The sequence below is a fragment of the Euleptes europaea genome, chromosome 6 (genome assembly GCF_029931775.1).
Source record: "Euleptes europaea isolate rEulEur1 chromosome 6, rEulEur1.hap1, whole genome shotgun sequence".
Lineage (NCBI taxonomy): Eukaryota > Metazoa > Chordata > Lepidosauria > Squamata > Sphaerodactylidae > Euleptes > Euleptes europaea.
Window position 1 is genome coordinate 92,890,341 of NC_079317.1, and position 25,401 is coordinate 92,915,741.

Below are 25,401 nucleotides of genomic sequence, written 5' to 3' on the forward strand. Positions count from 1 at the left end.
GCTCCCAGCAAGTGGGCTGGGAGGGTTCCCATTGTCTTGCAATGGGCTGGCCGATGTCAAGGATCACGCCCCAATGCCATGCCAATGCCTACTGCTGTAACAATAAAGGTGTGGCCATTTCATCCAGCTACTGTCTCTGTGCCTTATGCCAAATCAGGGTCCAGGGGAACATTGGGGGAGGCCCAGCCACTGGGGGGGGGGTCTGGTCTGGGAGTCAGAGGGGGCTCGGCCCTGCTCCCCATAAGCACTGGGCCAGCAAGCAGGTACACACAGCTGTAGCATATATACCATGCAAGTCCATGTGCCATTTGAACTTATTTGTGGCATAGAAGAGCTATCCGTTTAGTGAATTATTATATTTACAGTATATTAAAGGCAAGCCCTGACCTGGATGGCCCAGGCTAGCCTGATCTCATCCGATCTCAGAAGCTAAGCAGGGTCAGCCCTGATTAGGATTTGGATGGGAGACCACCAAGGAATACCAGGGTTGCTGTGCAGAGGAAGGCACTGGCAAGCCACCTCTGTTAGTCTCTTGCCATGAAAACCCCAAAAAGGGTTGCCATAAGTCGGCTGCAACTTGACGGCACTTCACACACACATATTAAAGGCATTAATTTAAAAATATAGCTCCTGTTGTGTGTTTTTAAACTTTTGTTTTTAACCGCCCTGAACATGTTAGAGTGCCCTGCTCAGTGCAGGAAATTTAAAACTATAAAATCCCTGATGAATGGCTGTCCAGCCTCTGCTTTAAGACCTCTAGCAAGAGACTGGCTCCCCACACAGGTGATTGCTTCCACTGTCAATCTGCTTTGTTAGGACATTTCTTTTAATGTTCAGCTTAATCCCATTAGAGCCTGTCTTGCCTTCTACAACAGTTCTTTGTGACAGCCCTTCAGGTGTTTGAAGAACACAATCATGCCCCTCTCCCACTGTCTAGAATCATAGAGTTGGAAGGGACCACCAGGGTCATCTAGTCCAACCCCCTGCACAATGTAGGAAATTCACCTGTACCTCTAACAGAAGGCTGATGTTTTAGAAGGACTGGATCCCCTTGTCTTGGATGAAATGGAGTTCGCATTTGCAGAGCAAGCTAAGAGCTGGGATGGGGGTGGGTCATCCTGGCCCCACCTTTGGGGTTGAAAAGCAGTTTTGCATAGTGGCTAGAGGTGTCTTCTAGCAGCTAGTTTGCCAGATCTCTCCTTTCTTAGACTCAGCCTATCTGGCCACAATAATCTATGCTTTTGTAACCCCATGGTTGAATTACCGTACTGCACTCTATGGTGGTTTCTCCAAGAATACAACCCGGAAACTGCATCTGGTTGGGAATGCAGCAGCCCAACAATTGTCAGGCACTAGCTGATGGGAACAGAGAATATCTACATTGGCTGCTAGTTAGTTTCCAAGTCCAATTCAAGGTGCACCTTTATGACCTTTAAAGGCCTTTATGACTTAGGATCCACATATTTGAAGGACTATCTCCTCTCATATGTCCCCACATACTAACTATGGTCCTCAGACTGCCACCTACCAGGTGTTTTCCCCCACTTAAGATTGCCTGCCTGGCATCAAACAGAGCCTGTCTTTTTTCCATCTTAGCCCCCACTTTGTGGAATGAACTCCCTGGGGAGGTGAGGGGAACACCATCTTTAGAAGGCTCAGGGGGTGCTGCAAAGCCATGTCATTTGCCAGGGCTTTTAACTGCAAGTGCCTTTTGGAGAGGGAGGGCATCAGGGCCTTTTGGAAGGGGGAGGGTATCAGGGGTTTTTATGCTATTGGTTTTAAATTGCAATGTTTTAATTGTGACTTGAACACATGAACACAGGAAGCTGCCTTATACTGAATCAGACCCTTGGTCCATCAAAGTCAGTATTGTCTACTCAGACTGGCAGTGGCTCTCCAGGGTCTCAGGCAGAGGTTTTTCACATCACCTACTTGCCTAGTCCCTTTACCTGGAGATGCCGGGGATTGAACCTGGGACCTTATGCATGCTAAGCAGATGCTCTACCACTGAGCCACAGCCCCTCCTTGGCACTTGTAGGCCACTCTGAGCCAGAAGGGAAGGTGGGAGATAAATATTATAATAAAGAAATTTAAAAAAAACCTCTCTTCTTCAAGCTAAACAGGCCATGTTCTTTCAATTTTTCCTCCTAGAACTTAAGAACATAAGAAAAGCCCTGCTGGATCAGACCAAGGCCCATCAAGTCCAGCAGTCTGCTCACACAGTGGCCAACCAGGTGCCTCTAGGAAGCCCCCAAACAAGACGACTGCAGCAGCACCATCCTGCCCTTGTTCCACTGCACCCAAAATAATAGGCATTCTCCTCTGATACTAGAGAGAACAGGTATGCAGCATGACCAGCATCCATTCCACTTAATAGCTATGATTACCCCTTTCCTCCATGAACATGTCCACTCCCCTCTTAAAGCCCTCCAAGCTGGCAGCCATCACCACATCCTGGGGCAGGGAGTTCCACAATTTAACTATGCGTTGTGTGAAAAAATACTTCCTTTTATCTGTTTTGAATCTCTCACCCTCCAGCTTTAGCAGATGACCCCATGTTCTAGCATTATGGGAGAGGAAGTTTTTCTCCCTGTTCACTCTCTCCAAACCATGCATAATTTTATAGACCTCTATCATGTCTCCCCTTAGCCGCCTTCTTTCCAGGCCCTTCTTCTATTCCAGCCCCCCCGACCATCTTCACTGCCCTCCTCTGAATCAGTTTTGCCTACATCCTTTTTAAAAATGTGGTGTCCAGAACTGGAACCAGATAAAGTCGAATGATTATGGAATACAGCGTAACTATTACTTCCCATGATTTGGATGTGTGTGTGTGTAAAGTGCCGTCAAGTCGCAGCCGACTTATGGCGACCCCTTTTTGGGGTTTTCATGGCAAGAGACCAACAGAGGTGGTTTGCCAGTGCCTTCCTCTGCACAGCAACCCTGGTCTTCCTTGGTGGTTTCCCATCCAAATACTAACCAGGGCTGACCCTGCTTAGCTTCTGAGATCTGACGAGATCAGGCTAGCCTGGACCATCCAGGTCAGGGCATGATTTGGATACCATGCTTCTATTACTGCAGCCTAATTCTGTTGTGATCCTGAGAACCTTTTCACATGTACTATTGCCAAGCCAGGTTATTTCCCACCCTATACCTGTGCATGTGATGCTTTTTGCCCAAATGCAGAAAACTGCATTAGTCTCTGTGCCTAAATGCAAAACAAATGTTTCAAGGAAACACACAAATGAACGAACAACTCTTCAGAGTTCGGAGGCAACTCTTGCTACTGAGTACGTGTTTGTCATCCTGAATGCAGACAGCAAGTTCGCAGCAGTTACCTGATAATAGTGTGAAAGTGACTGAGTAGATCCCATTCTCTTTCTGGGCCTCCCCACCTTCTGTGTACGTTATATCCACTTGGAACTTCACTGGCTTCTGAAAGACAGCAGGACCCCCTGTAGACTTGTACTCCGCACGGAAGCTTGTCTGTGAGATGACGCTGTGACTGAGGCTGGGAATCTGGATCATAGAGAAATAAACAAAAGGCTTGCAGGTCTAGCGGCAACACACCTTTTAAAAGGCCATTCTATTGTCTTTAGCAGCTGGAAAGGGAAAGATACGTTGCACCCGAACAGGATATTCTTTAAAACAAAATGCTTTTCCAGCCAAACCGGCAATAATTTAGAATGAGGAGTTATTGCAGGAAGCATCCTTAATAAGGGAGAAGGGGGGACATGGAACTTCAGAATGTAAGTAGAGGCAGAATTTTAAACTCTAAGCTCATTGGAGCTAGGTGAAATAAGTGTTCTACATCTATAGATCATAGGGCCTTTCTGAACAATAAACTGCTTTACATGATATAAATGTATATTTCTTTCTCATTTGTTGTACCATCTTCCTTTAAGAACATTAGAACGTAATAAAAGCCATGCTGGATCAGACCAAGGCCCATCACGTCCAGCAGTCTGTTCACACAGCGGCCAACCAGGTGCCTCTAGGAAGCCCACAAACAAGACGACTGCAGCAGCACCATCCTGCCTGTGTTTCACAGCACCTAATATATTCAGCATGCTCCTCTGATCCTGGAGAGAATAGGTATGCATCATAACTAGTATCCCTTTTTACTAGTAGCCATGAATATTCCTCTCTTCCATGAACATGTCCCCTCTTAAAGCCTTCCAAGTTGGCAGCCATCACCACATCCTGGGGCAGGGAGTTCCACAATTTAACTATGTGTTGTGTAAAGAAATATTTCCTTTTATGTTGGCCTTCTGTTGTGGGGATAACTCAATTATTTTCCCAAATGCTTTAACTTCAGCATTTTGTAGTTAGCAAAATGCTATACTTCCCCTAGAGATTGCAGCCCCTGCTATTACAGCTATGATGTGGAATATGGTCGACCATTTCTTGAGCATGTGTTGGACTCTATGTGTAAAGTCGTTATGAGTGTTGTGATTACCCTTTACAATAACAGAGCAATTTCTATCTATCTAGCAGTTCCTTCTTCCAAGGAGCTCAGGCTGGTGTACATGGTTTTCTATTCCACATTTTGCCCTCACAGCAACACTGTTAGGTTAGGCTGAGAGAGAGACTGGTCACCCAGCAAGCTTCCATGGCAGAGTGCAAGTCCCATATCCTAGCCCAGCTCTCTAACTACTACATCATGCTACATTTCATTTATGAATCTTTTTACAAAATAAAGTGGTTGGAGGTTAAATGTAAAAACAAATATCATCATCATCATCATTATTAATAATATTAATGAGAATAATTTATTTGGTTTCTATCCCACCCTTTCCAGACCAGAGTCAGGCTCAGGGTGGCTCACAACCAGAAATAACAATTTCAGTAAACAATATATCATAATATACAAAATACTGTTATAGTTTAGATTATTCTTAAAACCTATTATAAGGTAAAGGTCCCCTGTGAAAGCACCGGGTCATTCCTGACCCATGGGGTGACGTCACATCCCAACGTTTACTAGGCAGACTTTGTTTACAGGGTGGTTTGCCAGTGTCTTCACCAGTATGAAGAGAAACCAGAGTATTGCCTTCCCCAGTCATCTTCCCTTTACCCCCAGCAAGCTGGATACTCATTTTACCGACCTCGGAAGGATGGGAGGCTGAGTCAACCTTGAGCCGGCTACCTGAAACCAGCTTCCGTCGGGATCGAACTCAGGTCATGAGCAGAGCTTTTGACTGCAGTACTGCAGCTTACCACTCTGCACCTCGGGGCTCTTAATTATTATAGGTAGACTTCGTGATATTTTGTCTACAGGGATCTCAAATTTGTTCCAGGCAGGGTGAAAAAAGTGAAGGGTGCAGTGCCCTCAGGACTTGGACTGCAAGCGGGGAAATGGCATGTTTGAATACTACTTCCCCATGGCTGCAAACCTGCCCATAGTTATGGAAGTAACTCCCACTGAAATGGATGGGACTTACTTCTGAGCAGACCTGTATAGTATGTAAGAATGCAAAGGTCAAATGAATCTGATTTTTAAAAGAAATTCTATATTAGGGCTGTGCATCTTTCCCCCCCGGTATTTTTCAGGTTTGAATTTAATAAACGTGGACATTTTTGAAAAACCTGAAAAGCTGATTATAATGGATTTGGCTTTTTGAATAATTTGAAAATTTTCAGGTTTATTAAACCCAAACCCGAAAAATACATGGCTCAGGGAGGGGTGGGAATGGTGGTGGGATCAAAGCAGCTCCAAATATTGCCCCAAAAATTTCAGCATTATTCGGGGTCTGATTTTTTACCTTCCCTTTATTACAATGACTTTTTTACTGGTAAAACCCACCCCCAATACCAAAAAAATATTTTTTGGGTTTTTTTTTTAACGGTTTGGGTTTACTGAATGCACACCCTTATTCTATCATTTTTCTCTTTCTGATAAAAATTGGTCACCAATTTTAACTGTTGTATAGTGCTTTGAGAGCAGCACAGTGTGCTTTGAGATGGGGTCCTCCCAAAGGATGAGATTCTTGTTCCCAGAAAAAAGAGAAGAAAGATGCTATTAGCTGGGAAGGGAAAAAAAATTACCATTACTGTGTACAGCAAGAGGGTTTCTGTATGCACTTTGTCTTGGATATGAATGGATTTATACGCTACACTCTAGAGAATCTGGAAAATATGCCTTAAGAAGGCATTCTCTTTTTAATCTTTTCATTAAGTTCCACTAAGAAAGCCATCTCTGAATCTGACAAATTCAGGTAACGAGTGAATACATAAGAATTGAATAAAAATATTTCAAAATAAACAAAGATAAGACAGAGATGGCACAGCCTGAGAACAAGAAAGCAAGATGTCTCCAGAAATGGAAGGCAAGAGAATACAACAGTCTTGAGTTTTGCTTATTCAAGTATATATGAATTTGCTTATGTACTTACTGAAAGGAATGCATGAACTATGTCAGCCTTGATGGAACTCAGTGGTTTGTCCTTAATAACCACGAAGATCTGTTCTTCTTTCTCCAGGTTGATAAAGTTACCAAACCAGGACTTTTTGGCAAGCCTGACCATAGAAGGGTGAAGGGGAAGAGAGAGAAGGAAAAAACAAGAAGAAGAAGCAAAGAGAAGATTTAGCGAAGGAAAGCATTGTGCAACCACAAGAAATAATCTAAATAGGCATAGAAATCTTCTAAATACACAGAAATCTTCTAAACACATAGAAATCTTCTAAATAAATAAATAATGTCACCAAATTGACTAGGAGCTATGCCGTGTTATTATATAATTCATTGTGCCAAAAGTGTCATATTCACCAAAAGAGAGAAAGCAACCTAAGAGTCCATGTGCCTTTGTTATACAGAGTATGCATTAGAAACAGAAGGCCATGTACTGATCAAGTTAATCTAGAGCAGTGGTTCCCAAACTTTTCGGGCCACCCCACCTTGGTTTCACAAACTCAACCCCAGCGCCCCCTACCCTACCCTATAAAAAGCATTATTCAAAATAGGGGTTTGCATGATGCACTAAAGAAGATAAGAACAATAAAATTTCAAAACAGTAACAATTAATTGCAGATCTATTCAAAAACAAATTAAAACTTTTAAGTTGAAATTTATTCAACAAAACTGATGAACTTGATCCAGTGGTACCAGCTCTCCAAAGTCTGGAAGAAAATTCTGATAGTTTCCACCAAATTTGCCAGCATGGTGCCATAGCTTGATCTATTGCAAATTAGTGAACAACACAGTTGAAGGGGCCCACCTCTTGCACCCCGTTGCTGCCCCCTTGCCTCTTAGTGCCCCCCTAGGTAATCCCCCCCCTCGGGGGTGGTACTGCCCACTTTGGGAACCACTGATCTAGAGGAAGGACATACCCGTGAAACCGTTTTACAAGGTAAAAGCAGGGAGCTGAATGAGAAGGCTATTGACAAGTCACTGTGCATGTGTGGCACTTACATGCACACACAGTTCATGTGGTTTTTGCTTGACTTCAGGTTCCCTGCCCAGGAATGGAATACCCTTTCTGGCATCCTCAGAACCCTTACGTGCACATTGCTCACAGGCAGTCCCGCAGACAGCTCATTACAATTTTATGTCCAGTTGATGGAAGAGAGGGGTCACATCCAATTCCTCTCCTCATTGCAGCCCCCTGTCCCCCCCGCCCGCCTTTTTGTCTGTAAGGGACCCATGGCGACGACCTTCCAGGGAAACCTTGCTGGGGTGGGGGAGAAGGAAAGGCTAGGAAGATCAGCTTTCATGGGCAGAATGTCAGTACTAGGCGCCAACGTCTGGTTTTAAGGTTATTAAATAACAGTCTCATTATCCATTTATCAGACAAAGGGATAATTCCGACTTAAAAAGGCAAGTCGGCGTTACAAAAAATAAAGCTTCTACCTCTTTCCAGCCTGCCGAATTAGTGAAAGAAAAGCGAAGCAGCCATGGTTTGCGAAACACCTCCCTGTTCCTCCGTTAAATTGGTTTGGGAAAGCACAACTCTCTAAAACATTCATGAGCAGCTGTAACTGTCCACAAGCCAAAGATTAGCGTGGGGAACAGTAAAGAGAAAGGACCAGTCGTTTCAGTGGGCTGTTAAGAAACCTGGGGTACAGCAGGAAAAAAGGATATTACATACTAATCTGTTCATGTGTTTCTCAAGCACACCACAGCGACTCCATTGGCCTCAGAACAATGAAAGCATCCACTCCATGCACGTTAAAGGCCTGGATTAGATATTCATATCTGATTATCTGTCTAGCCCACCCAGTCCCTTTAGGCTTAGATACATTTTAGGACTACAATATATTATATTTTCCACATGCAAATGGACGGAAGAGAGTTAGTGGTTTTTACACTGAAGACAAATGGATTATAAGGCTAGTGTAAGTACAGTTACCAGCTCTGGGGTGGGGAATTCTTGGAGATTTGGGCATGGAGCCTGTGGAGGGCAGGATGTGGGGAGTGGAGGGACCTCAGCAGGGCATAATGCCATAGCGTTTCTCCCTCCAAAGCAGCCCTTTTCTCCAGGGGAACGGACCTCTGTTATTTCTGAGTTCTCTTCTCTATTTTGTCCTCACCGCAACTCTGTGAGGTACGTTAGGCTGAGAGCAGGTGACTGGCCTAAGGGCACCCGGCAAATTGGATGGCAGAATGGGCATTCGACCACTGTCCCCCAGATCATAGTACAACACGCTAACCACACCGCACTGGCTCTTCAACTAAATTCCTGAAGAGGCAAGGAACAATTCTTCTTGTGAGTTTCTGCAGTGGTTGTACAACCTTTCTAATTTTTATTTATAAATATGGATATATGTGTAAAAAAAAAAACGATGTATTTTTTATATATAATCTGGATGGCGTGGTGGTTTCTGGGGGTATTTTAAGTTGAGTTGTCTCTTTCATTGTAGGGTTTGTGATAAAGTTACGAATACTGTTTTTCAATCATTTGAATTCCTTTTGTATTGTCAATTATCCTTTTTTATTAGATTTTATAGTTATTGGTTTTTTCCAGTTAGCTGCCTTGAGCAGAGAGAAGACAGGGTACAAATCCCACAAACAAATAAATAAAATATACATTTTTGAACACGGAAATTTTCTCTCCTATAGTTTTTATATAAAGTGGGGACAGGGTTTCCCACCCAGTTGGGTGGGCTTCCCGCCTTCACTATTTTATTTTATTTGTGTTTATTTAAAATATTTTTATCCCACCCATCCACCCAACTAAGGCCCCTAAGTCAGCTAACTGTTAAAAAGATATTAAAATCAACTTAAAATTCATATATATAAAACAGCAATTAAAACATAAATAGGAAGAAGAGTTGGCAAGGGAATGCCACATGAAACAAAAAAAAGTCTTCCCCTACTGGTGGAAGACAGTGACAGAAGGTGATAGATGAATCTCCCTGGGGAGGGAATTCAACAATTTTAATGCAAGAGCCAATCTTTGAATACTTTAAAGGGGGGTCACAGGGCTCTGCAAATGCTACCTCTGCTCCAAGGTGTGTGCCTGTTTACTGTCTCAGTTATTCCAGATAAGAGTTGTTTTAAATGAAATGGTACATGGTGGTTTTTTTTGTAAAGTGCTGCCAACCAAGCAAAACGTAACCAGATTTGAAAGCTGACCTACCATCCTTGCTTCTCCAACCAGATTTTTAAAACCACGAGATTGGTTTAAAAAGCTTAAAGTCCAGTTTGTTAAATTAAAGGTTGGATCCCCCCATCCCCATTATGTCTTAACTTCTGATCTAGCTCTCAGTCAAACGTTTCTTATAATTACCAGGGCTAGAGTTCTGCTGTTCTTAAATGGAAGATTTTGCTGAGCACACTAACAGCAGGAGACTTTTTTTAAATCTAGTTTTTGTCAAAAGGATGAAAAGGTGGAGATGCAGCTGGTAAAATTGCTTCTGGTGAACGATCACCCGGACTAAAGGATGTAAAGCCTGCTCAGGTATCGAGTGATACCCCGAAGCTTCTAACCGTTTGCAATAAAGAGTTATTCTGATGATACACAAGACATAACAGGCTCTCTAGTTCGGATGTAACCATATTGTACCTGCAGGGCACGCAGGTATAGAAAGTAGTACTGACATTCAATAATGAAAAAAGTCAGCAGATCTGATTGAATAGACTTACAGAACAGACATATTAGTTTAACCATAGGGGCTAGGGAGAGGGAGGAGATGGATATTTCCCACTGAGTGCACAGCTGCTGTGTCAAGGATCTTGTCAATCTGCTCCATAGAGCACATTGTCAGAGATCACCTGACCCCATATCTTTCAGTTTCAGCGCATATTTGTAGTGTCTGGCTCTGGTGAAAATGAATACAGGGGAGTTTACTGAAAGCTGAATTTATGTTATCTGGCCCCTTTGCCTCCTGAAGCATATTAGGGAGGACAGAGATGTTTCTATCTGCCCTGAGGTTTGAGGGCTCTTGCCTGGATTTATAATTGCATTTCAGATTTTACAGAGCCAGCGTGGTGTAGTGGATAAGAGCGGTGGTTTGGTGCGGTGGATTCTGACCGGGAGAACCGGGTTTGATTCCCCACTCCTCCACATGAGCAGCGCGAACGCTAATCTGGTGAACTAGTTTCCCCACTCCTACACACGAAGCCGTCTAGGTGACCTTGGGTAAGTCACAGCTCTGTTAGAGCTCTCTCAGCCTCATCTACCTCACAGGGTGTCTGTTGTGGGGAGGGGAAGGTGATTGTAAGCCAGTCTCCCTTAAGTGGTAGAGAAAGTCGGCATATAAAAACCAACTCTTCTTCTTCTACACCAGAAGTATAGCTCCATCCTTCTTCTTCTTCTTCTTCTTCTTCTTCTTTTTCTTCTTCTTCTTCTTCTTCTTCTTCTACTTCTTCTTCTTCTTCTTCTTCTTCTTCTTCTTCTTCTGTCACCTGTCACCTGTCACCACTCCCACAAGAAGTCACTGGCTTTTCCAGTTAACATGTCTTTTAGGCAGAAGGTATTGGGAAACACCTTTCTCTTCTTAAGAACCTGAAGAGCCGAGGTCAGGCAAAGTAGGCAATACGGAGCTGCTAGATGGGCCTGTGAACTACTGTTAGGCTTTGAAGCCAAGTTACAAACTCTAGTTGTAACCCTTTAAGCACTGTATCTCAAGCCCAGTATTTCTTATAAACAATTGCCTCACTGGGGTTAAATTTCCAGTGCTGATTGAGGGCATCCACCTAACAATGCTGCAGTGGTTGGCCCCTTGATGGGTGAACCACAGTTTTGGAACTCTTTCTCCTTGGAAATGCTCCAAAGTGTCCTGGACATAGAATAAAACAGAACAGAATAGAATAGAATCATAGAGTTGGAAGGGACCACCAGGGTCAGAAGGGACCACCAGGGTCATGAAGTCCAACCCCCTGCACAATGCAGGAAATTCACAACTACATCATTGGGAAGCTCTGTTAATTGTTACATAGGGTTGCCATATGCTCGGTTATGGCGGGCAATTGCTTGACAATTAACCAGGCTGCCTGCCATCCCTCAGATGGCCGGTGGGCGAAAGCAGGCCAGCTGAGGTAGGGGTGGCGATTTGCGTGCAGCACAATAATGTCAGTTCCGGGTTTACCCCAGAAGCGCCGGTATCACTCTAGCACTCTCCCCCAAAAACTCTATGGTTTTATGATACCTGCATGATACTGGAGATTCTGGGGTAAACCTGGAAGTGATGTCATTGCTCTGCACCTGTGTGGATCTTCACCAGTGTGGTATAGTGGTTAAGAGCGGTGGTTTGGAGCAGTGGAGTCTAATCTGGAGAACCGGGTTTGATTCCCCACTCCTCCACATGAGCGGAGGAGGCTGATCTGGTGAACTGGATTGGTTTCCCTGCTCCTACAAATGAAGCCAGCTGGGTGACCTTGGGCTAGTCACAGTCTCTCAGCCCCACCTACCTCACAGGGTGTCTGTTGTGGGGAGGGGAAGGGAAGGTGATTGTAAGCCAGTTTGAGTCTCCCTTAAGTGGTAGAGAAAGTCAGCATATAAAAACAACAACTCTTCTTCTTCACGCCCCCATGAAGCTCCTGCCGGTGGTGTGGGTAGACTTGGCAACCCTATCATTGTATCTGTTTAGGCTTTCGGAGGCGCAGGGTGTGTGGGCGGGGAGGGGAAGATGGCTTCATTCACTGCCTTCCACATGGAGCTTTCGCTCCACCTTGCCTTTCCAACTCGTGTGGTGAGTTTTTTCCCCTTCTACACAATGCTCATTGTGCAAGCACCACGTGTGCGCCACCCTTTGAAGTGGAGCAAAGAAAATCATGCCTTTGCTTCAGTTCAAGTGGGGCATTGCAGGGTGGCTGTGGGCGAGCATCCACGTGAACACTTGGCCCACAGCCAATCTGTGGTGAGGGATGAGCTAAGCTTCCTTTCCCTCACCCCCTTCCAGCCCTTTAATGGGCTCTCCCTGCCCACTGCTGAGCAGTGCTGTTGCTGCTCAGCTGTGGGGAGGCAAAGAGGAGCTGCTCTTAAGGACTTAAAGTAGCAATTGCCCCTTTCCTTCATTAGCACCACCATCCAGGAAAGCCCTTTAATAGGCTTCCCCCCACCCCACAACCCAGCAGTGGCACAGTTTTTTAGCTGTGAAGGGGAAAAGGGGGTTTTGCCCTTGAGGGTTGTGATTCTGGTTGCCTTGAAGCTTTTGCACTGATGTGCCGGATTACAAGATAGAAGGGCAAAGGGAGAGCTGGGGAGAGCTGGGAGAGGCGCAGGGATGGGGCTGTGTAGAGGACATTGCCGCCCGCCTCCACCCATTCACTGCTGCTTCCATTGTGGGCATGTTTATTCCTGGGCTTTTAATGTGTGTGTGTGTGTGTGTGTTAAGTGCCGTCAAGTCGCTTCCGACTCATGGCGACCCTATGAATGAAAGTCCTCCAAAATATCCTATCTTTGACAGCCTTGCTCAGATCTTGCAAATTGAAGGCTGTGAGTTAATCCTTTATTGAGTTAATCCATCTCTTGTTGGGTCTTCCTCTTTTCCTGCTGCCCTCAACTTTTCCTAGCATGACTGTCTTTTCCAGTGACTCTTGTTGTCTCATGACATGACCAAAATACTATAGCCTCAGTTTAGTCATTTTAACTTCTAGGGTCAGTTCAGGCTTGATTTGATGTATAACCCACTGATTTGTTTTTTTGTCAGTCCACGGAATCCATAACCCTCTCCTCCAACACCACATTTCAAAGGAATCTATTTTCTTCCTATCAGCTTTCTTCACTGTCCAGCTTTCACACCCATACATAGTAATAGGGAATACGATGGCATGAATTACGTTTTAATACGTTCTTTTTATTCATGCCAGCTAGGGTTGCCAGCCTCCAGGTAGTAGTTGGAGATCTCCCAGGATTACAGCTGATCTCCAAAAGATAGAGATCAGTTCACCTAGAGAAAATGGCCAATTTGGGAGGTGGATTCTATGGCATTATACCCCACTGAATTATACCCTCCCCCAAACCCTGCTCTGCCCTGAAAATCTCTCGGTATTTCCCCACTCAGAGCTGGCAACCCTAATGGAAGCCTAAACATACATGTGAAAAAATGATAATGGCAATTGCCCTACATGGAGGGAAAATAAAACAAGAAATGAAAGGAGAATTGGAACTAGACACAGCACAGAACAGCCTTACAAGATGTCTCTGAAGGGTAAGAGGCGACTGTACATGGCTTTGAAAAACACAGCAAAAATAGCTGGCCTCCTCTTGTGAAAGGTGCTTCAAGAGATAGGCATGAAACAACAGAAATACTGGGCAGAGTCCGTAACCCTATGTAATTCTGTATGCAAAGATAAACATTCCCTTTAATTTCAAGCCATATCATGGATGTACAGAATGGTGTCACTGTTGGTTAAGCACACCTTCCAAAAAGATTACATAAATTCAATTTCTATTAGCGATTCTAGCTTCTACATGGGGTTTCTATAGGCTCCTATGGGCTAGGTTCTAAATTAAGAAGCCTAGTGCACAGTTACACACAGCCCAATTTTATCAATTCAATATGAATCACATGACTTAGGACTTGGTTGAATTGAGGCCTCGTCTCGCTGCAAATCAGCATAGCTCCATCTTCTGAAACACAACGTGCAATTTTTTTTTAATGTCAGATTTTTGGAAGAGGATAGCAAATACAAAGCTCCGGATAATAAAAATTAGATAACCCCCTGAATCTGTGATGCTTTTACTAGTTTATGGACAGTTATCTCAGTGATTTTCCCCCCCTTGCGGCTGCACACTTGCATACATTTAGGCTGTTTAAGCAACACTCAAGGCATTGGGAACTAAGCTGCCTAAACTGTGCACAGGATTGCAGCTGAGGTTTTTCCTTGCAGTAGTGTTTTAAAGAAAATATCCATCCCAATATTATTGGAACGGAGAATACAAAGTGTCAGAGTCACTGTAAAACAGGACATACTGGTATCACTAAAATGCATCAGCAGTTTTTGAGATGTGAGGGAAATTGTGTTCAGTCTTCTGGTCCTTGGGTCTGACAGTATGGCAACATGAGAAGGTGGTACCATCCCTGACAAACTAAACGCTCTCTCTCTCTCTCGATATAGATATAGATAGAGACAGAGACAGACAGAGATAGATAGAGAGACAGAGACAGAGAGATAGAGAGATATCTGATATGCTGAAGTTGACTAAAGGATTTTTGCAGGCTTTTAAGTTAAAGATTTCTGTTATAGCATTACCTGTAGTCTTTCTTACTAGCACGCAAGTACTTTGAATAAAGTTTGTACTAGCAAAGTGATGCCCTAATCCAGGGGTCGGCAAACTGCGGCTCCCGAGCCGCATGCAGCTCTTTGGCCCCTTGAGTGCGGCTCCCCGTCCCCCCGTCCCCCCATCCATCGGCTGAGCTCTGCCCCACCCCTCCACCTCGGATGGGGGAGGCTGTGGCGGTTTTTCTCTCTGGCTTCTTATCCTCTCAGCCCGAGAGGTCCCTCCCCCACCCCCGCCCTCAATCTCCCTCCCAGAAATTCCCCAAATGGCTGGGAGGCGGAAGCCTCCGTCTCCTCCTCACCCCGTGTCGGCGTGCGTGCTGTGCTATAATTCCAGCCCCAGGCCCGCCCGCCCGTCAGCTGTTGGGCGGGGCGGATGTCTTCCGCCCGCGCCTTCACAGCGGTGGCTGGGGCCTGCGTTGCCCTGGTTGCCGCTTCTTCAGCCTGGTTTCCCTGGCTGGGGGCATGGGGGGGGGTTAGAGGGGTGGCCGCTGAGGCAGCCCTCCAGCCAGCCACCGCGGGGTGGGACTGGATGGGGCTTACGGGCGCTTCTCCCCAGCTGGCGGCCTCGAAGGGCTCCCCTGGGGCGGGTCCCCCTCAGCCAGGGGCATTCCAGCCCCCCCGGCCCCATCAAGCGCCCTTTCCGAGCGGTGGCAGTGACCGTCTCCCGCGGCCTCCATCCCGGGACGACCTGCTGCCCTCCCGCCCGGGCTGAGCGCGCCCTTCCTCACCCCGGCAGGCTGACCTGTCGGGCACGTGGCAGAACAACCTGGGCTCCCGGAGGGTCATCCAGCCGTCCGACGCCACCTGCGCCTTCCGCGGCACCCACACCACCGCCATGGCCGCCTCCCAGGTGCCCATCCGCCAGTCGCCCCTCTATGGCGCCCAGCACCTGGACAGTGCCCACCAGCAGCCCACTTTCGGCTTCACCGTCAACGGGAGCTTCTCAGGTGGGCACCAGGCCACCGCCACCGCTGCTCCCCCCAAAAAAGGCAAAGACGCCGCCTCCCCCCCCCACCCCGAGGTTGTGATCTAAGTTGCTAACCAGGGATGAGAAGCAGCCGTGGCCAAGACTGACAAATAAGTGGGGGGTTAGAAGCAGGGAGAGATAAATGAAGGCATCTCACAGAAGCAGGAGAACAGAATGAAGGAAGAAGAGTGTAGTAGACAATGATACTCTTGCATTAATCAACTTCATTCATACCCCCCTTTCTCCCCAGTGGGGACCCCCGGCAGAACTGGCCATGTTTGATTCATGCACATTTTCCCCATCCAGATTCTCAAAACTCTGCATGGGGGTTATTGGCCATTTATGAATGGGAGGTTTTGCCTTGGATTTGCCACTCAGATGCACATTTTCCCCATCCAGATTCTCAAAACTCTGCATGGGGGGTTATTGGCCATTTATGAATTGGAGGTTTTGCCTTGGATTTGCCACTCAGATGCACAACCCCTGCAGAGTTTTGAGAATGCAGATGGGGAAAATGTACAGTGTTTGTCAGTCATTGTCATGATTTAATTTTATGGATACCTTACTTACTTTTTTCCCTCCTCAGATGCCATGTCTACCCACTGGCTTTCTTGGCGGTAGAGCTGGACTCAGAGAGGGGAAAAAGTCCCCCTTCAGAGTTCAGGTCTACCAATTGGCTTCTATGGGCCTCTGGAGGCCAGGTCTACTGCCAAGAAAGCCAATGAGTAGACCTGGCCTCCCAATGGGACTCAGCCGGAGGCCAGGTCTACCAATTGGCTTCTATGGCAGTAGACCAGGCCTCCACACGAGGACTCCGGACGGGGAGGGGGAAATGGCAGGGACTTACAATTTAATTTTTATCAATAAATAAGATCACTATTAAGTATGATATCAAGTTTTATTCAGTGTACCTATAGTTTAATTAAGACTTAAAACATTAATTAAAGTTTATTAAGTTAATAAACAGTGTACCTACCTATATAGTTTAAGTTTAAGAAATTTGGCTCTCAAAAGAAATCTCAATCGTTGTACTGTTGATATTTGGCTCTTTTGACTAATGAGTTTGCCGACCCCTGCCCTAATCCAATTCAAGCCATGTTTTGAGAAGATGTATACATGCCACTAGTTGTGCCAGAGTCAAATGCTCATCCCACCAAAAGCAGAAGGTGCGCTGACACTCGCAGTATTATCCTAAGCAAAGGCCTCCTTCCAAGCCTGATGACTTCAATGGACTTAGGAGGGTTTACTCTGCTTAGGATGGCACTGCCATTTGGGCACAACATCCACACCTGGTGGTGTGTGCAGAATCCTGTTTAACTGGACTGAAGCATAAATGCTTAGGATATAACAGCAGTGTGATTTCCCAGAACATGTTGAGATGATGATATGATACAGGGGAAGGGATGGTAAAGCGAGACAGCAGGAAGATTCATTATGAGAAAGTTTAGCATGGAAGAGCCTTGATGTCTGTTCAGGATACATATCTCTGTAGGTTGAATGTGTGTGTGTGTGTGTGTGTGTGTGTGTATACACACACACACACATTCAACCTACAGAGATATGTATATGTATATATATATATATATATATAGAGAGAGAGAGAGAGAGAGAGAGAGAGAGAGAGAGAGAGAGAGAGAGAGAGAGAGAGAGAGAGAGAGAGAGAGAGATGTATGTATGTATGTAGTAAATATATATGTAGTAAATTTAAAAAGCAGATGGAGTCATGCTGTTTACACCAGAAGGGGATGAGGGCCTATCAATTCAATTTCTATTAAATTATCTAGGCTTTTCCCACAAGTAAAATGATACACATTACCTAGCCATGTCAAGGTATATTATCCAGTCATCAGAACTGTCAAACGAATTAGAGTCATTAAAAGATGCAGCAGAAGAGAAAGGCGACATATTCATGCAACATTGGAATCACAGTACCAGCAAATGTTCTTCTGCAATAGAGACATCTTATTTCTAAAGCAAAAAAAAAATTTTTTTTTTTACGAAACTCCAAAGCGGTCACAGAGCATAAAGGCCTTGATGGTTGAAATAAAAATGCAGTTCATTATTTTTTACAACTTTTATTATGTGTACTGCAGGGTGCCATCCAATTGAGCTCATTAATTCAGCAATTATATTGGAAAGGGGAAAAGGGCCTTAGGCCTTGACTTGCATCCAAATGGCCTACTAAGGCTGCCTTTACCTCCACAAAGTGCTTCTTAAAGGGAGAGTAAGGAGCAGGAAAAGGCAGCAAATTCACAGAGGAACTCACATATAAACTGAAAAGTAAGAAACGAAAGAAAGGGAGAGATGGGGTATTTTTTTAAAAAGAAGCTTAAAAAGCTGCTTGACAATCTTTGAAGGAACTGGTCTCCTTTGTTTCCCATGCTACCCTACACCATGAAAGTAAAGGGTGGCATACTTTAATTATTTTTATGCTTTCTTATGATGCTCTCTAAGTAGGGTTGCCAACTGCCAGGTAGCAGCAGGAGATCTCCTGCTAATTCAACTGATCTCCAGCTGATGGAGATCAGATCACCTGGAGAAAAATGGCCGCTTTGGCAATTGAACTCTATGGCATTGAAGTCCCTCCCCTGCCCAAACCCCGCCCTCCTCAGACTCTGCCCCAAAAATCTCCCGCCAGTGGCAAAGAGGGATCTGGCAACCCTATCTCTAAGCAGCACAACCCTAAACAGAATTGCATCCTTCTAAGCCTGTTGCCTTTAAGGGATTTAGAACGGTATACGGTAAGTCTGCTTAAGATGGTATTGTAAACCTCCATCCGCTTTCATTCTTCAGTAATTTCCATTCTCCTATGTTGCTGTTGCATCAGTGACAGAACACCCAGGATTTTTAAAAAACAAAACAATGCAAAGCACTAGGATTTGGAAAGTTTTCTAGGGTGGTATCAACTCCCCTTAGATCCCCTTCTCGCTCCAAAATCATAATCCAAGCTCCTAATTATTTCACTTTCTGCCTTTATCAAGTGCCAAATGATCTTAGTGGCCAAGGAAGATTATTGGGGTGGGTGGGGCGGCACTGGATCTATCAAAACAAACTGTATCCCAATAGGCATATGCACTTTTTCAGGTACATTTTCATTTAATGGATCACGGGGTGTTATGTTATGACGAAAATAACTTCATTAAATAGCTTCTGTACTTTCTTATGCTATTGGCTTTGCTATAGGAAGCAGAGACTCTTTCTGAATTTCTGTAGTAACTTTTGACTCAACATCAACTTAGTTTTAACAGCATGGACTATGCCATGGCAAGAGTTACATCCCAATAGGCAATTTCTTGGCAAAGATTCCCAAGAAGCTAGGCTTGCTGTCCACTTACTCAGCTCCCAGGAAAGGAGCTCCGCTAATTATAAACTGGGCTTCAGTACCATATCTTGAGCATTTTCCCTTCATCACACATAGAGGTACCTTCAAGATTCAGAATGCAACATGTTATTTTCAATAAAGTATAAGGGATGAAATGCACTGAATTTACTGATATATTTTTTGCATTGGGTTGGGTCAATAGATAAGTTTTATTTTGTGGCTAAGGTCTAACTCATAGCTCATTTGTCATCAGAAAGATGACCTTTTCCAGATGGTGGTGTACGTTGGCTGTTTCTGCTACCTGTTTGTGGCATACAATAATACAGGGGTATCTGAAGAAGTGAGCTGGGGCTCATGAAAGCTCATACCCTGCCAGAAACGTTGTTAGTCTTTAAGGTGCTACTGGACTCCTACTCTTTTCTACTAATAATACAGGGAATATGGCCTAATAGGAATATTGGGCATGCAACATTTTGGCCCCTACTAATTGTATTGCCATGGAAGGGAAGGTGGCATGGTTTGGTGTAGCTCAGCCTTGTCAGATCTCTGAAGCTAAGTAGGGTCAGTACATGGAAGGCAGAACCACCAAGGAAGACTCTGCAGAGGAAGGCAATGACAAATCACCTCTACTTCTTACTTGCCTTGAAAGCCCCTTGCTGGGGTTGCCATAAGTCAGCCGTGACTTGACGGTACTTTACACACACAATTGCATTGCCAGAGACACAAGAATCCAATCAGTGATGATATAATATGACTAACATTAGAATAAATTACTTACTCTGGGGAAGATTCTGGAGTTAAGTTCGACATCTCTTCTGGTGTAGGTACTGTATATATGCAGATACAAAGGGAAAGAAGAAAGTAAAGGAAATGTGGATTAAATAAAGCTTCCTTTTGCTGCTCCCAAGTCAGTAAAGTTATGATGAGCTCTAGGCACACTAAAATACTTCTCAAACTCCGCAGCCTTCTCTTAATTATTTCAGAACTGATCCCAAGGTGTTCAAATGCATCTAACCGGTCAGTATCAATATAGATGATTGGGCTAATTGGCTGTCTTAGATAGTAGATTTATCATTCTTCTGTTTACTTACTTTCAACAATCTTCAGCTCTGTCTATATAATAACATAAAAATAGAATATCTCCTATCAGATAAAAACCATCAAACGACATGAAGGGTTGCCAGGTTTTGTGCCCAGGTCCAGAACCTCAAAAAAGAGTGATGCATATTTTAAATCCTTGGGGTGATTTTATTTTTAGTATTCGTTAAGGAGTGTTAATATGTTAAATACACTATGTTCATCTGTATTTGTGGTTGATGAATACCATGATTATTTTTAATTGTTCCCACCTTTTTGTATTTTTGCTGTATTTGCTGGTCACGGACTGTAATAAATACCTTTGAGTACCTTTGAGACTCTGTCTATACCTGGACCTTACTTATTCACTGTTGGTATCAAAATAGTTAAGGACATTCTTCACAGAAAGAAAGCTAAAGTTTGATACTACCTAGTCCAGGAGTCCCCAGCCTTTTTGAGCCTGTCGGTACCTTTGGAAGTCTGACACAGTGTGGTGCGCGCAACCACAAAAAGAAGCTAACACAGGAGGCAGAGCCAACCGCAAAATGTCAGGGAGTGACGTCCGGTATAACTCTAATCTGTATAACAAAGCTCTGTATAACAGGATGCCTTTTAAAAGTAACCTATTGTTTAAAAATATTTTCTTGTATGCACAAAGCTTACCTTCAGCCACACAGTGAAGATTCTTGTGCTGTGGTGGTAGTTGCTACCGAAGCAACTGTTTAAAAATCTGCACCGTCAATCAGATCTCCAGTGGCCAATCAGAAGTCCTGCTAGGCAAAAGCCCTACCTGGCCCTGCCCACTTTCTTAAAACGCTTGGCAGGCACCAAGAAAGGTAACAACAGGTGCCATGGTGCCCATGGGCATCATGTTAGAGTCCCCTGACCTACTATATGATACCTTGGTTACTTGAAATATGTGAAAAGGAGATTTTTTTTTACCTCTCTTCCTTAAAATTACGGGCATGAAGCCTACCTTATAATAGTAACCAAGGTACAAATGTGGTGTAATGCTGAGCTGGGAGTATTCTTCCTTGGCACGCTTAACTTAAATCTGCCTTGAATCAGAGATAGTGGAAATTTCCAGTGACAGGCAGGAATGTATCTATCCTTACACAATGCAAGTTGCATTGACACATAGACACATAAAACCATAATTGGTTCTCCAACCTTGAATGGCCATTTTCAAGCACACTCACCATACTCATCTTCTCCCCCAGCAAAAGCACATTGATGGCCTACATCTTGTTTACATCTGGAAATACCATGCATGTAATTTTTTAAGTCCTATGCCTATTAAGAAAAAAACTTATCCCAAGAAATGACTAGATTCAGCCCAATTTTCTTAAGCTCTCTCCTATCTTTCTAAACCCCATGTCTCAAGTAAATGTGAAACCATCAATTATTTATTTAATAGACATGTGTTCAGGGCTGATTCCATACAGAGATTTCCCCCCCATTTCAGCAACTCCAGTTATGCGCCTTTTGTTTTGTTTCCACATAGGGTTACCAACCTCCAGGTAGTAGCTGGAGATCTCCTGCTATTACAAGTGGTCTCCAGCCAATACAGATCAGTTCACCTGGATACAATGGCCCCTTTGGCAATTGGACTCTATGGCATTGAAGTTCCTCTACTCCCCAGCCCCACCATCCTCCGGCTCCGCCCCAAAAACCTCCAGCATAGGGTTGGCAGGTCCCTCTTCACCACCGGCAGGAGGTTTTTAGAGCGGAGCCTGAGGAGGGCAGGGTTTGGGGAGGGGAGGGACTTCAACGCCATGGAATCCAATGGCCAAAACATCCATTTCCTCCAGGGGATCAGATCTCTATCAGCTGGAGATCAGTTGTAATAGCAGGAGATCTCCAGCTGGTCCTTGAAGGTTGGCAACCCTACTCCCGCCGGTTGCAAAGAGGGGGCTGGCTACCCTATTTCCAATGACATCATCTTGCATTCCTGCACAAATTGTGAACAGTCCATGTTTTCTGCTAAAAATGCTACTTTTTAAAACCCCGGGGTGGGGGGGGAGATCTTTCCCAGCATGATGTAGTTTCACAGTGAACTGCCTTGGTGTTGTTGCTGACACCAACAAAACTGAGATCTAAAAAATGATGATTTTTTAGCGGTCAGGGCAAGTCATAGTGCTGCTACTGCATTAGGCCAATACAAGTGGCAAGTGTTTTTCTCTGTTCTTTCAATTAGCACTGGAAAAGCTCCCAAAAGTGCTCTCTCTCCCCTTTCCCCAAGCAATAGGGGGCCAATTAGTCTATTCAATGTAGATGACTGCAGTGGGACACCCAGTATCTTCCAGCAATTAGCATTACAAAATGATTCAAGTATTGCGTCGATCTGAAACAGTGATATGGAAATGTGTTGTTGTTGTTTTTTTAAGTGCGGTATTGCACCATTCTTGAGCAGTGCTATGCATGCACCCAAAAATAAAAGCAGGTGGACAAAGAATCGTGACGGTGGTATGACAACGTCTGGGGAGCGGGGGGGGGGAGGCATTGCATTCTGAATCTGGAGTGAAAGGGAGATCATGGCTAACAAGAGTTAAAAAATGAATTCCCCTGTGCCATATGGAATCTCTACTGCAAGTGCAAATCGATCAATAATCACAGCAGCAACATGACCACCATGGAGAAAAAAACCTTTGTGTGGAATCAGCCCAGGACAGCAAATATACTGAAAACTGATGTTCTCACCCTAAAGATACATAGCACACATCTAGGGTTGCCAGGTCCCTCTTCGACACCAGAGGGAGATTTTTGAGGAGGGCGGGGTTTGGGGAGGGAAGGGACTTCAATGCCAGAGAGTCCAATTGCAAAAGCGGCCCTTTTCTCCAGGTGAACCGATCTCTATCGGCTGGAGATCAGTTGTAATAGCAAGAGATCTCCAGCTAGTACCTGGAGGTTGGCAACCCCAGCACCGTCTCATATTCACAGAAGACTGGGTGTGAGTGAGAGAATAGCTTATGCAAGTATTATACGCAGAGAGTGGTTCAGGACAAAAAACAAGCAGGGTAATCTGCGGCAACTACTCTACACAACATTTTCAAAATGAAAACAGATACCTCCGACTTGTCACATTATTCTTCAAATAGCATACTGAGAGCTAAAAATGTACAATTGAAGACATATTTCTTTATGAAGGCCTAACCAGGCTTCGGAGGCAATGCAGCGGCACTGCCTCCAAAGTAGGTTTACTACCCCGCCAAAACCTCCTCCCAGCGCAAAAAATCCGTGCAACTTTCATAGGGTTGCACGGGAGATACACCACCTAAAAGGTGGCGTATCTTTGCAAAAAGAAAAAGGGGCGTTCACAAGCCGAAATGGCTTAGGAGGCCGCCTAACGGCAGCCCCGACCCCAGCCCGTCCCCGTAATGCCCCGGGAACGCCACTTGGGATGCCGTCACGCCCTGGGAACGCCTCCCAGGATGCCGCTGTGGCCTTTGCCGACGTTCGGAAGCGGGTGGAAGGCCCCGTCGGTGGCCCAGCCCAGCGCAGCTGTGGCAGCGGCTGGCGACCGGCGTCGGGTCTTCCCGCCGGCGTACAGGCTTCTAACGCCGGTGTAACTTGCCTGGGTTTCCTAAAGGGCTTTCGCCCTGGGAGCCGGCGCATCTCAGGAATGCGCTGTAACTACACCATTTGGGATTACGAAAGCCTAATACGTTTTATTTGCTGTGCAAAATTAAGTTTGATATAGACTGGGAAAATATTTGGACACTGGATCTGTATGGAGATTGTTAAGTAAGCAGTAAGACTGCTTGAGCAACAAGGTCTAAAAAACTAAGTACAGCAACACAATCTAGTTGTGGCCTGTGGATTTTCACACACCCCTCCCATATTATCGATGTATGCCATTTATTCTATACGCTAGCGTATATAGCTACTTGGCCAAACGAAATCTCCTCGTTCTGAGAACAGACATACCTTGCAATTTCCTGCGATGAAAGCGAGGAGATCCCAAGAAGCTGTTTTTGATCGAGTTGAGCCGTGTTCTCCAGGGCATTCCTCCAATGCTGGGGCTGGATGGTGGCGTAGGGTTGGGTGTGCCTGCTGGGCTCTCCTTTGGCGTATGGACAGGTGTCCCCTTGGGGGTAGGGAGGGGACTGCCCCTTGGAGAGGGGTGAGGGGTGACCTGTATGATGGGGATAGATTTGGTGCTCGGGTCAGTACTAGAAGGGAGCAATCTAACAGGAGACATAGGGTTAGTCTGCGCCGGAGGAACGGCCGGCTGGGGGCTCAACCCAGGAGCAGGTGGGTGGCTCTGAGTGTTCTGTGCTGGGGCATTCTGGGAAGGAGGGACAATAGCATTGCTAGAGGGGAGGGGATTGGATTTCGTAGATTGCAGTGGTTTTTCACCCAATTTGCTCTTGGATGGTAAAGTTTGTGTTTTTGGATTGGGCTGAAGTGCTGGCTTTGGTTGGAGAACATGTCCAGGCCTGGAAGCATTCCTACAAGCGTCAGAGTCAAAGGACACTTGGGGTCGAGGGGAGAAAGGGAGGTCAGGGGTCTGAGGGGGGATGAAAAACTTTCGGATAGGCTACAAGGTACACGTACAGAGAGTATTCATGCACATCAAGAGCAGCAAAACGCACGCACGCACACGCACACAAAGTGGATACATGGAGAAATAAAGCCCATTTGAGGTGCAATTGTGCGCCACGTCACATAGGAGGTACGGGTTATGGAGGTGAAGTGAAGGAGGTGGGGTTAGGGGGTTGCAAAGAAACAAAAAAAAAGAACAAACACGAACAAGGACAAGAACAAAAAAAACATGCAGTTAGCTGGGAACGCAGCATAATCGACAACAGCAGCAGTGGTGGCAGCGAAAACAACAGTTTTGTCACAAGCTTCATTGTATTAACCAACCATGTGTCAGCAAAAAAACCAACAAAAAAAAACCACACAGCAAAAAGTCACACGAAGGAAAACACAAATTAAAATAACAGGGTAGGCGAGGGCAGGAGGGAAGCTGTGCGTGAGAGCGAAAAAAACGCCATACCCCTGAGCTGTTCTGATTGTCTCACAGAGAGAGAAGAACAAGGCCAACGGGAAGTGAGGAAGTGGAAGGAAGCACCGTTCAAGCCACAGTGAAAAGCAGCATGGAAGCATGTCGGCTGCGCTTGCCCTCTCCCCACCACAATCGAGCACAGCGGGGAAAGGCTGCTCAAAATAATAGGGGTGCAGCAAGAGATGGTAGAGGCGCACAACTCAGACCTTGCTCTGCTCTGTCAAAGCGCCACAGGCTTCAGCAGTGTGTTGTGCAAATGTATGCGTGAGACAGAAGATGGGGGGGGGGCTCTAACACTTCACCCCCTTCCTTTCTTGGCCTTCCATCCACAGAGATGCTAGGCGAAAACGCACGGTCAC

The 25,401-nt window shown here is 45.2% G+C and overlaps 1 protein-coding gene across 13 annotated transcripts in view; it reads right to left on the reverse strand.

Moving 5' to 3' along the window:
- BRSK2 (BR serine/threonine kinase 2) overlaps positions 1-25,401 on the reverse strand; it is a 528,760-nt gene that overhangs the window by 34,374 nt on the left and 468,985 nt on the right. For 6 of the 13 annotated variants that reach the window (XM_056850713.1, XM_056850714.1, XM_056850712.1 and 3 more), the window contains 5 exons: positions 23,959-24,571; positions 19,733-19,781; positions 17,449-17,484; positions 6,393-6,516; positions 3,336-3,516 (listed from right to left, as the gene is read on the reverse strand). In XM_056850713.1, coding sequence (XP_056706691.1) covers positions 3,336-3,516; positions 6,393-6,516; positions 17,449-17,484; positions 19,733-19,781; positions 23,959-24,571 — 1,003 coding nt within the window. The remainder of the gene's footprint in view (positions 1-3,335; positions 3,517-6,392; positions 6,517-17,448; positions 17,485-19,732; positions 19,782-23,958; positions 24,572-25,401) is intronic. The other 7 variants (XM_056850720.1, XM_056850719.1, XM_056850718.1 and 4 more) reach the window with 3 other exon arrangements.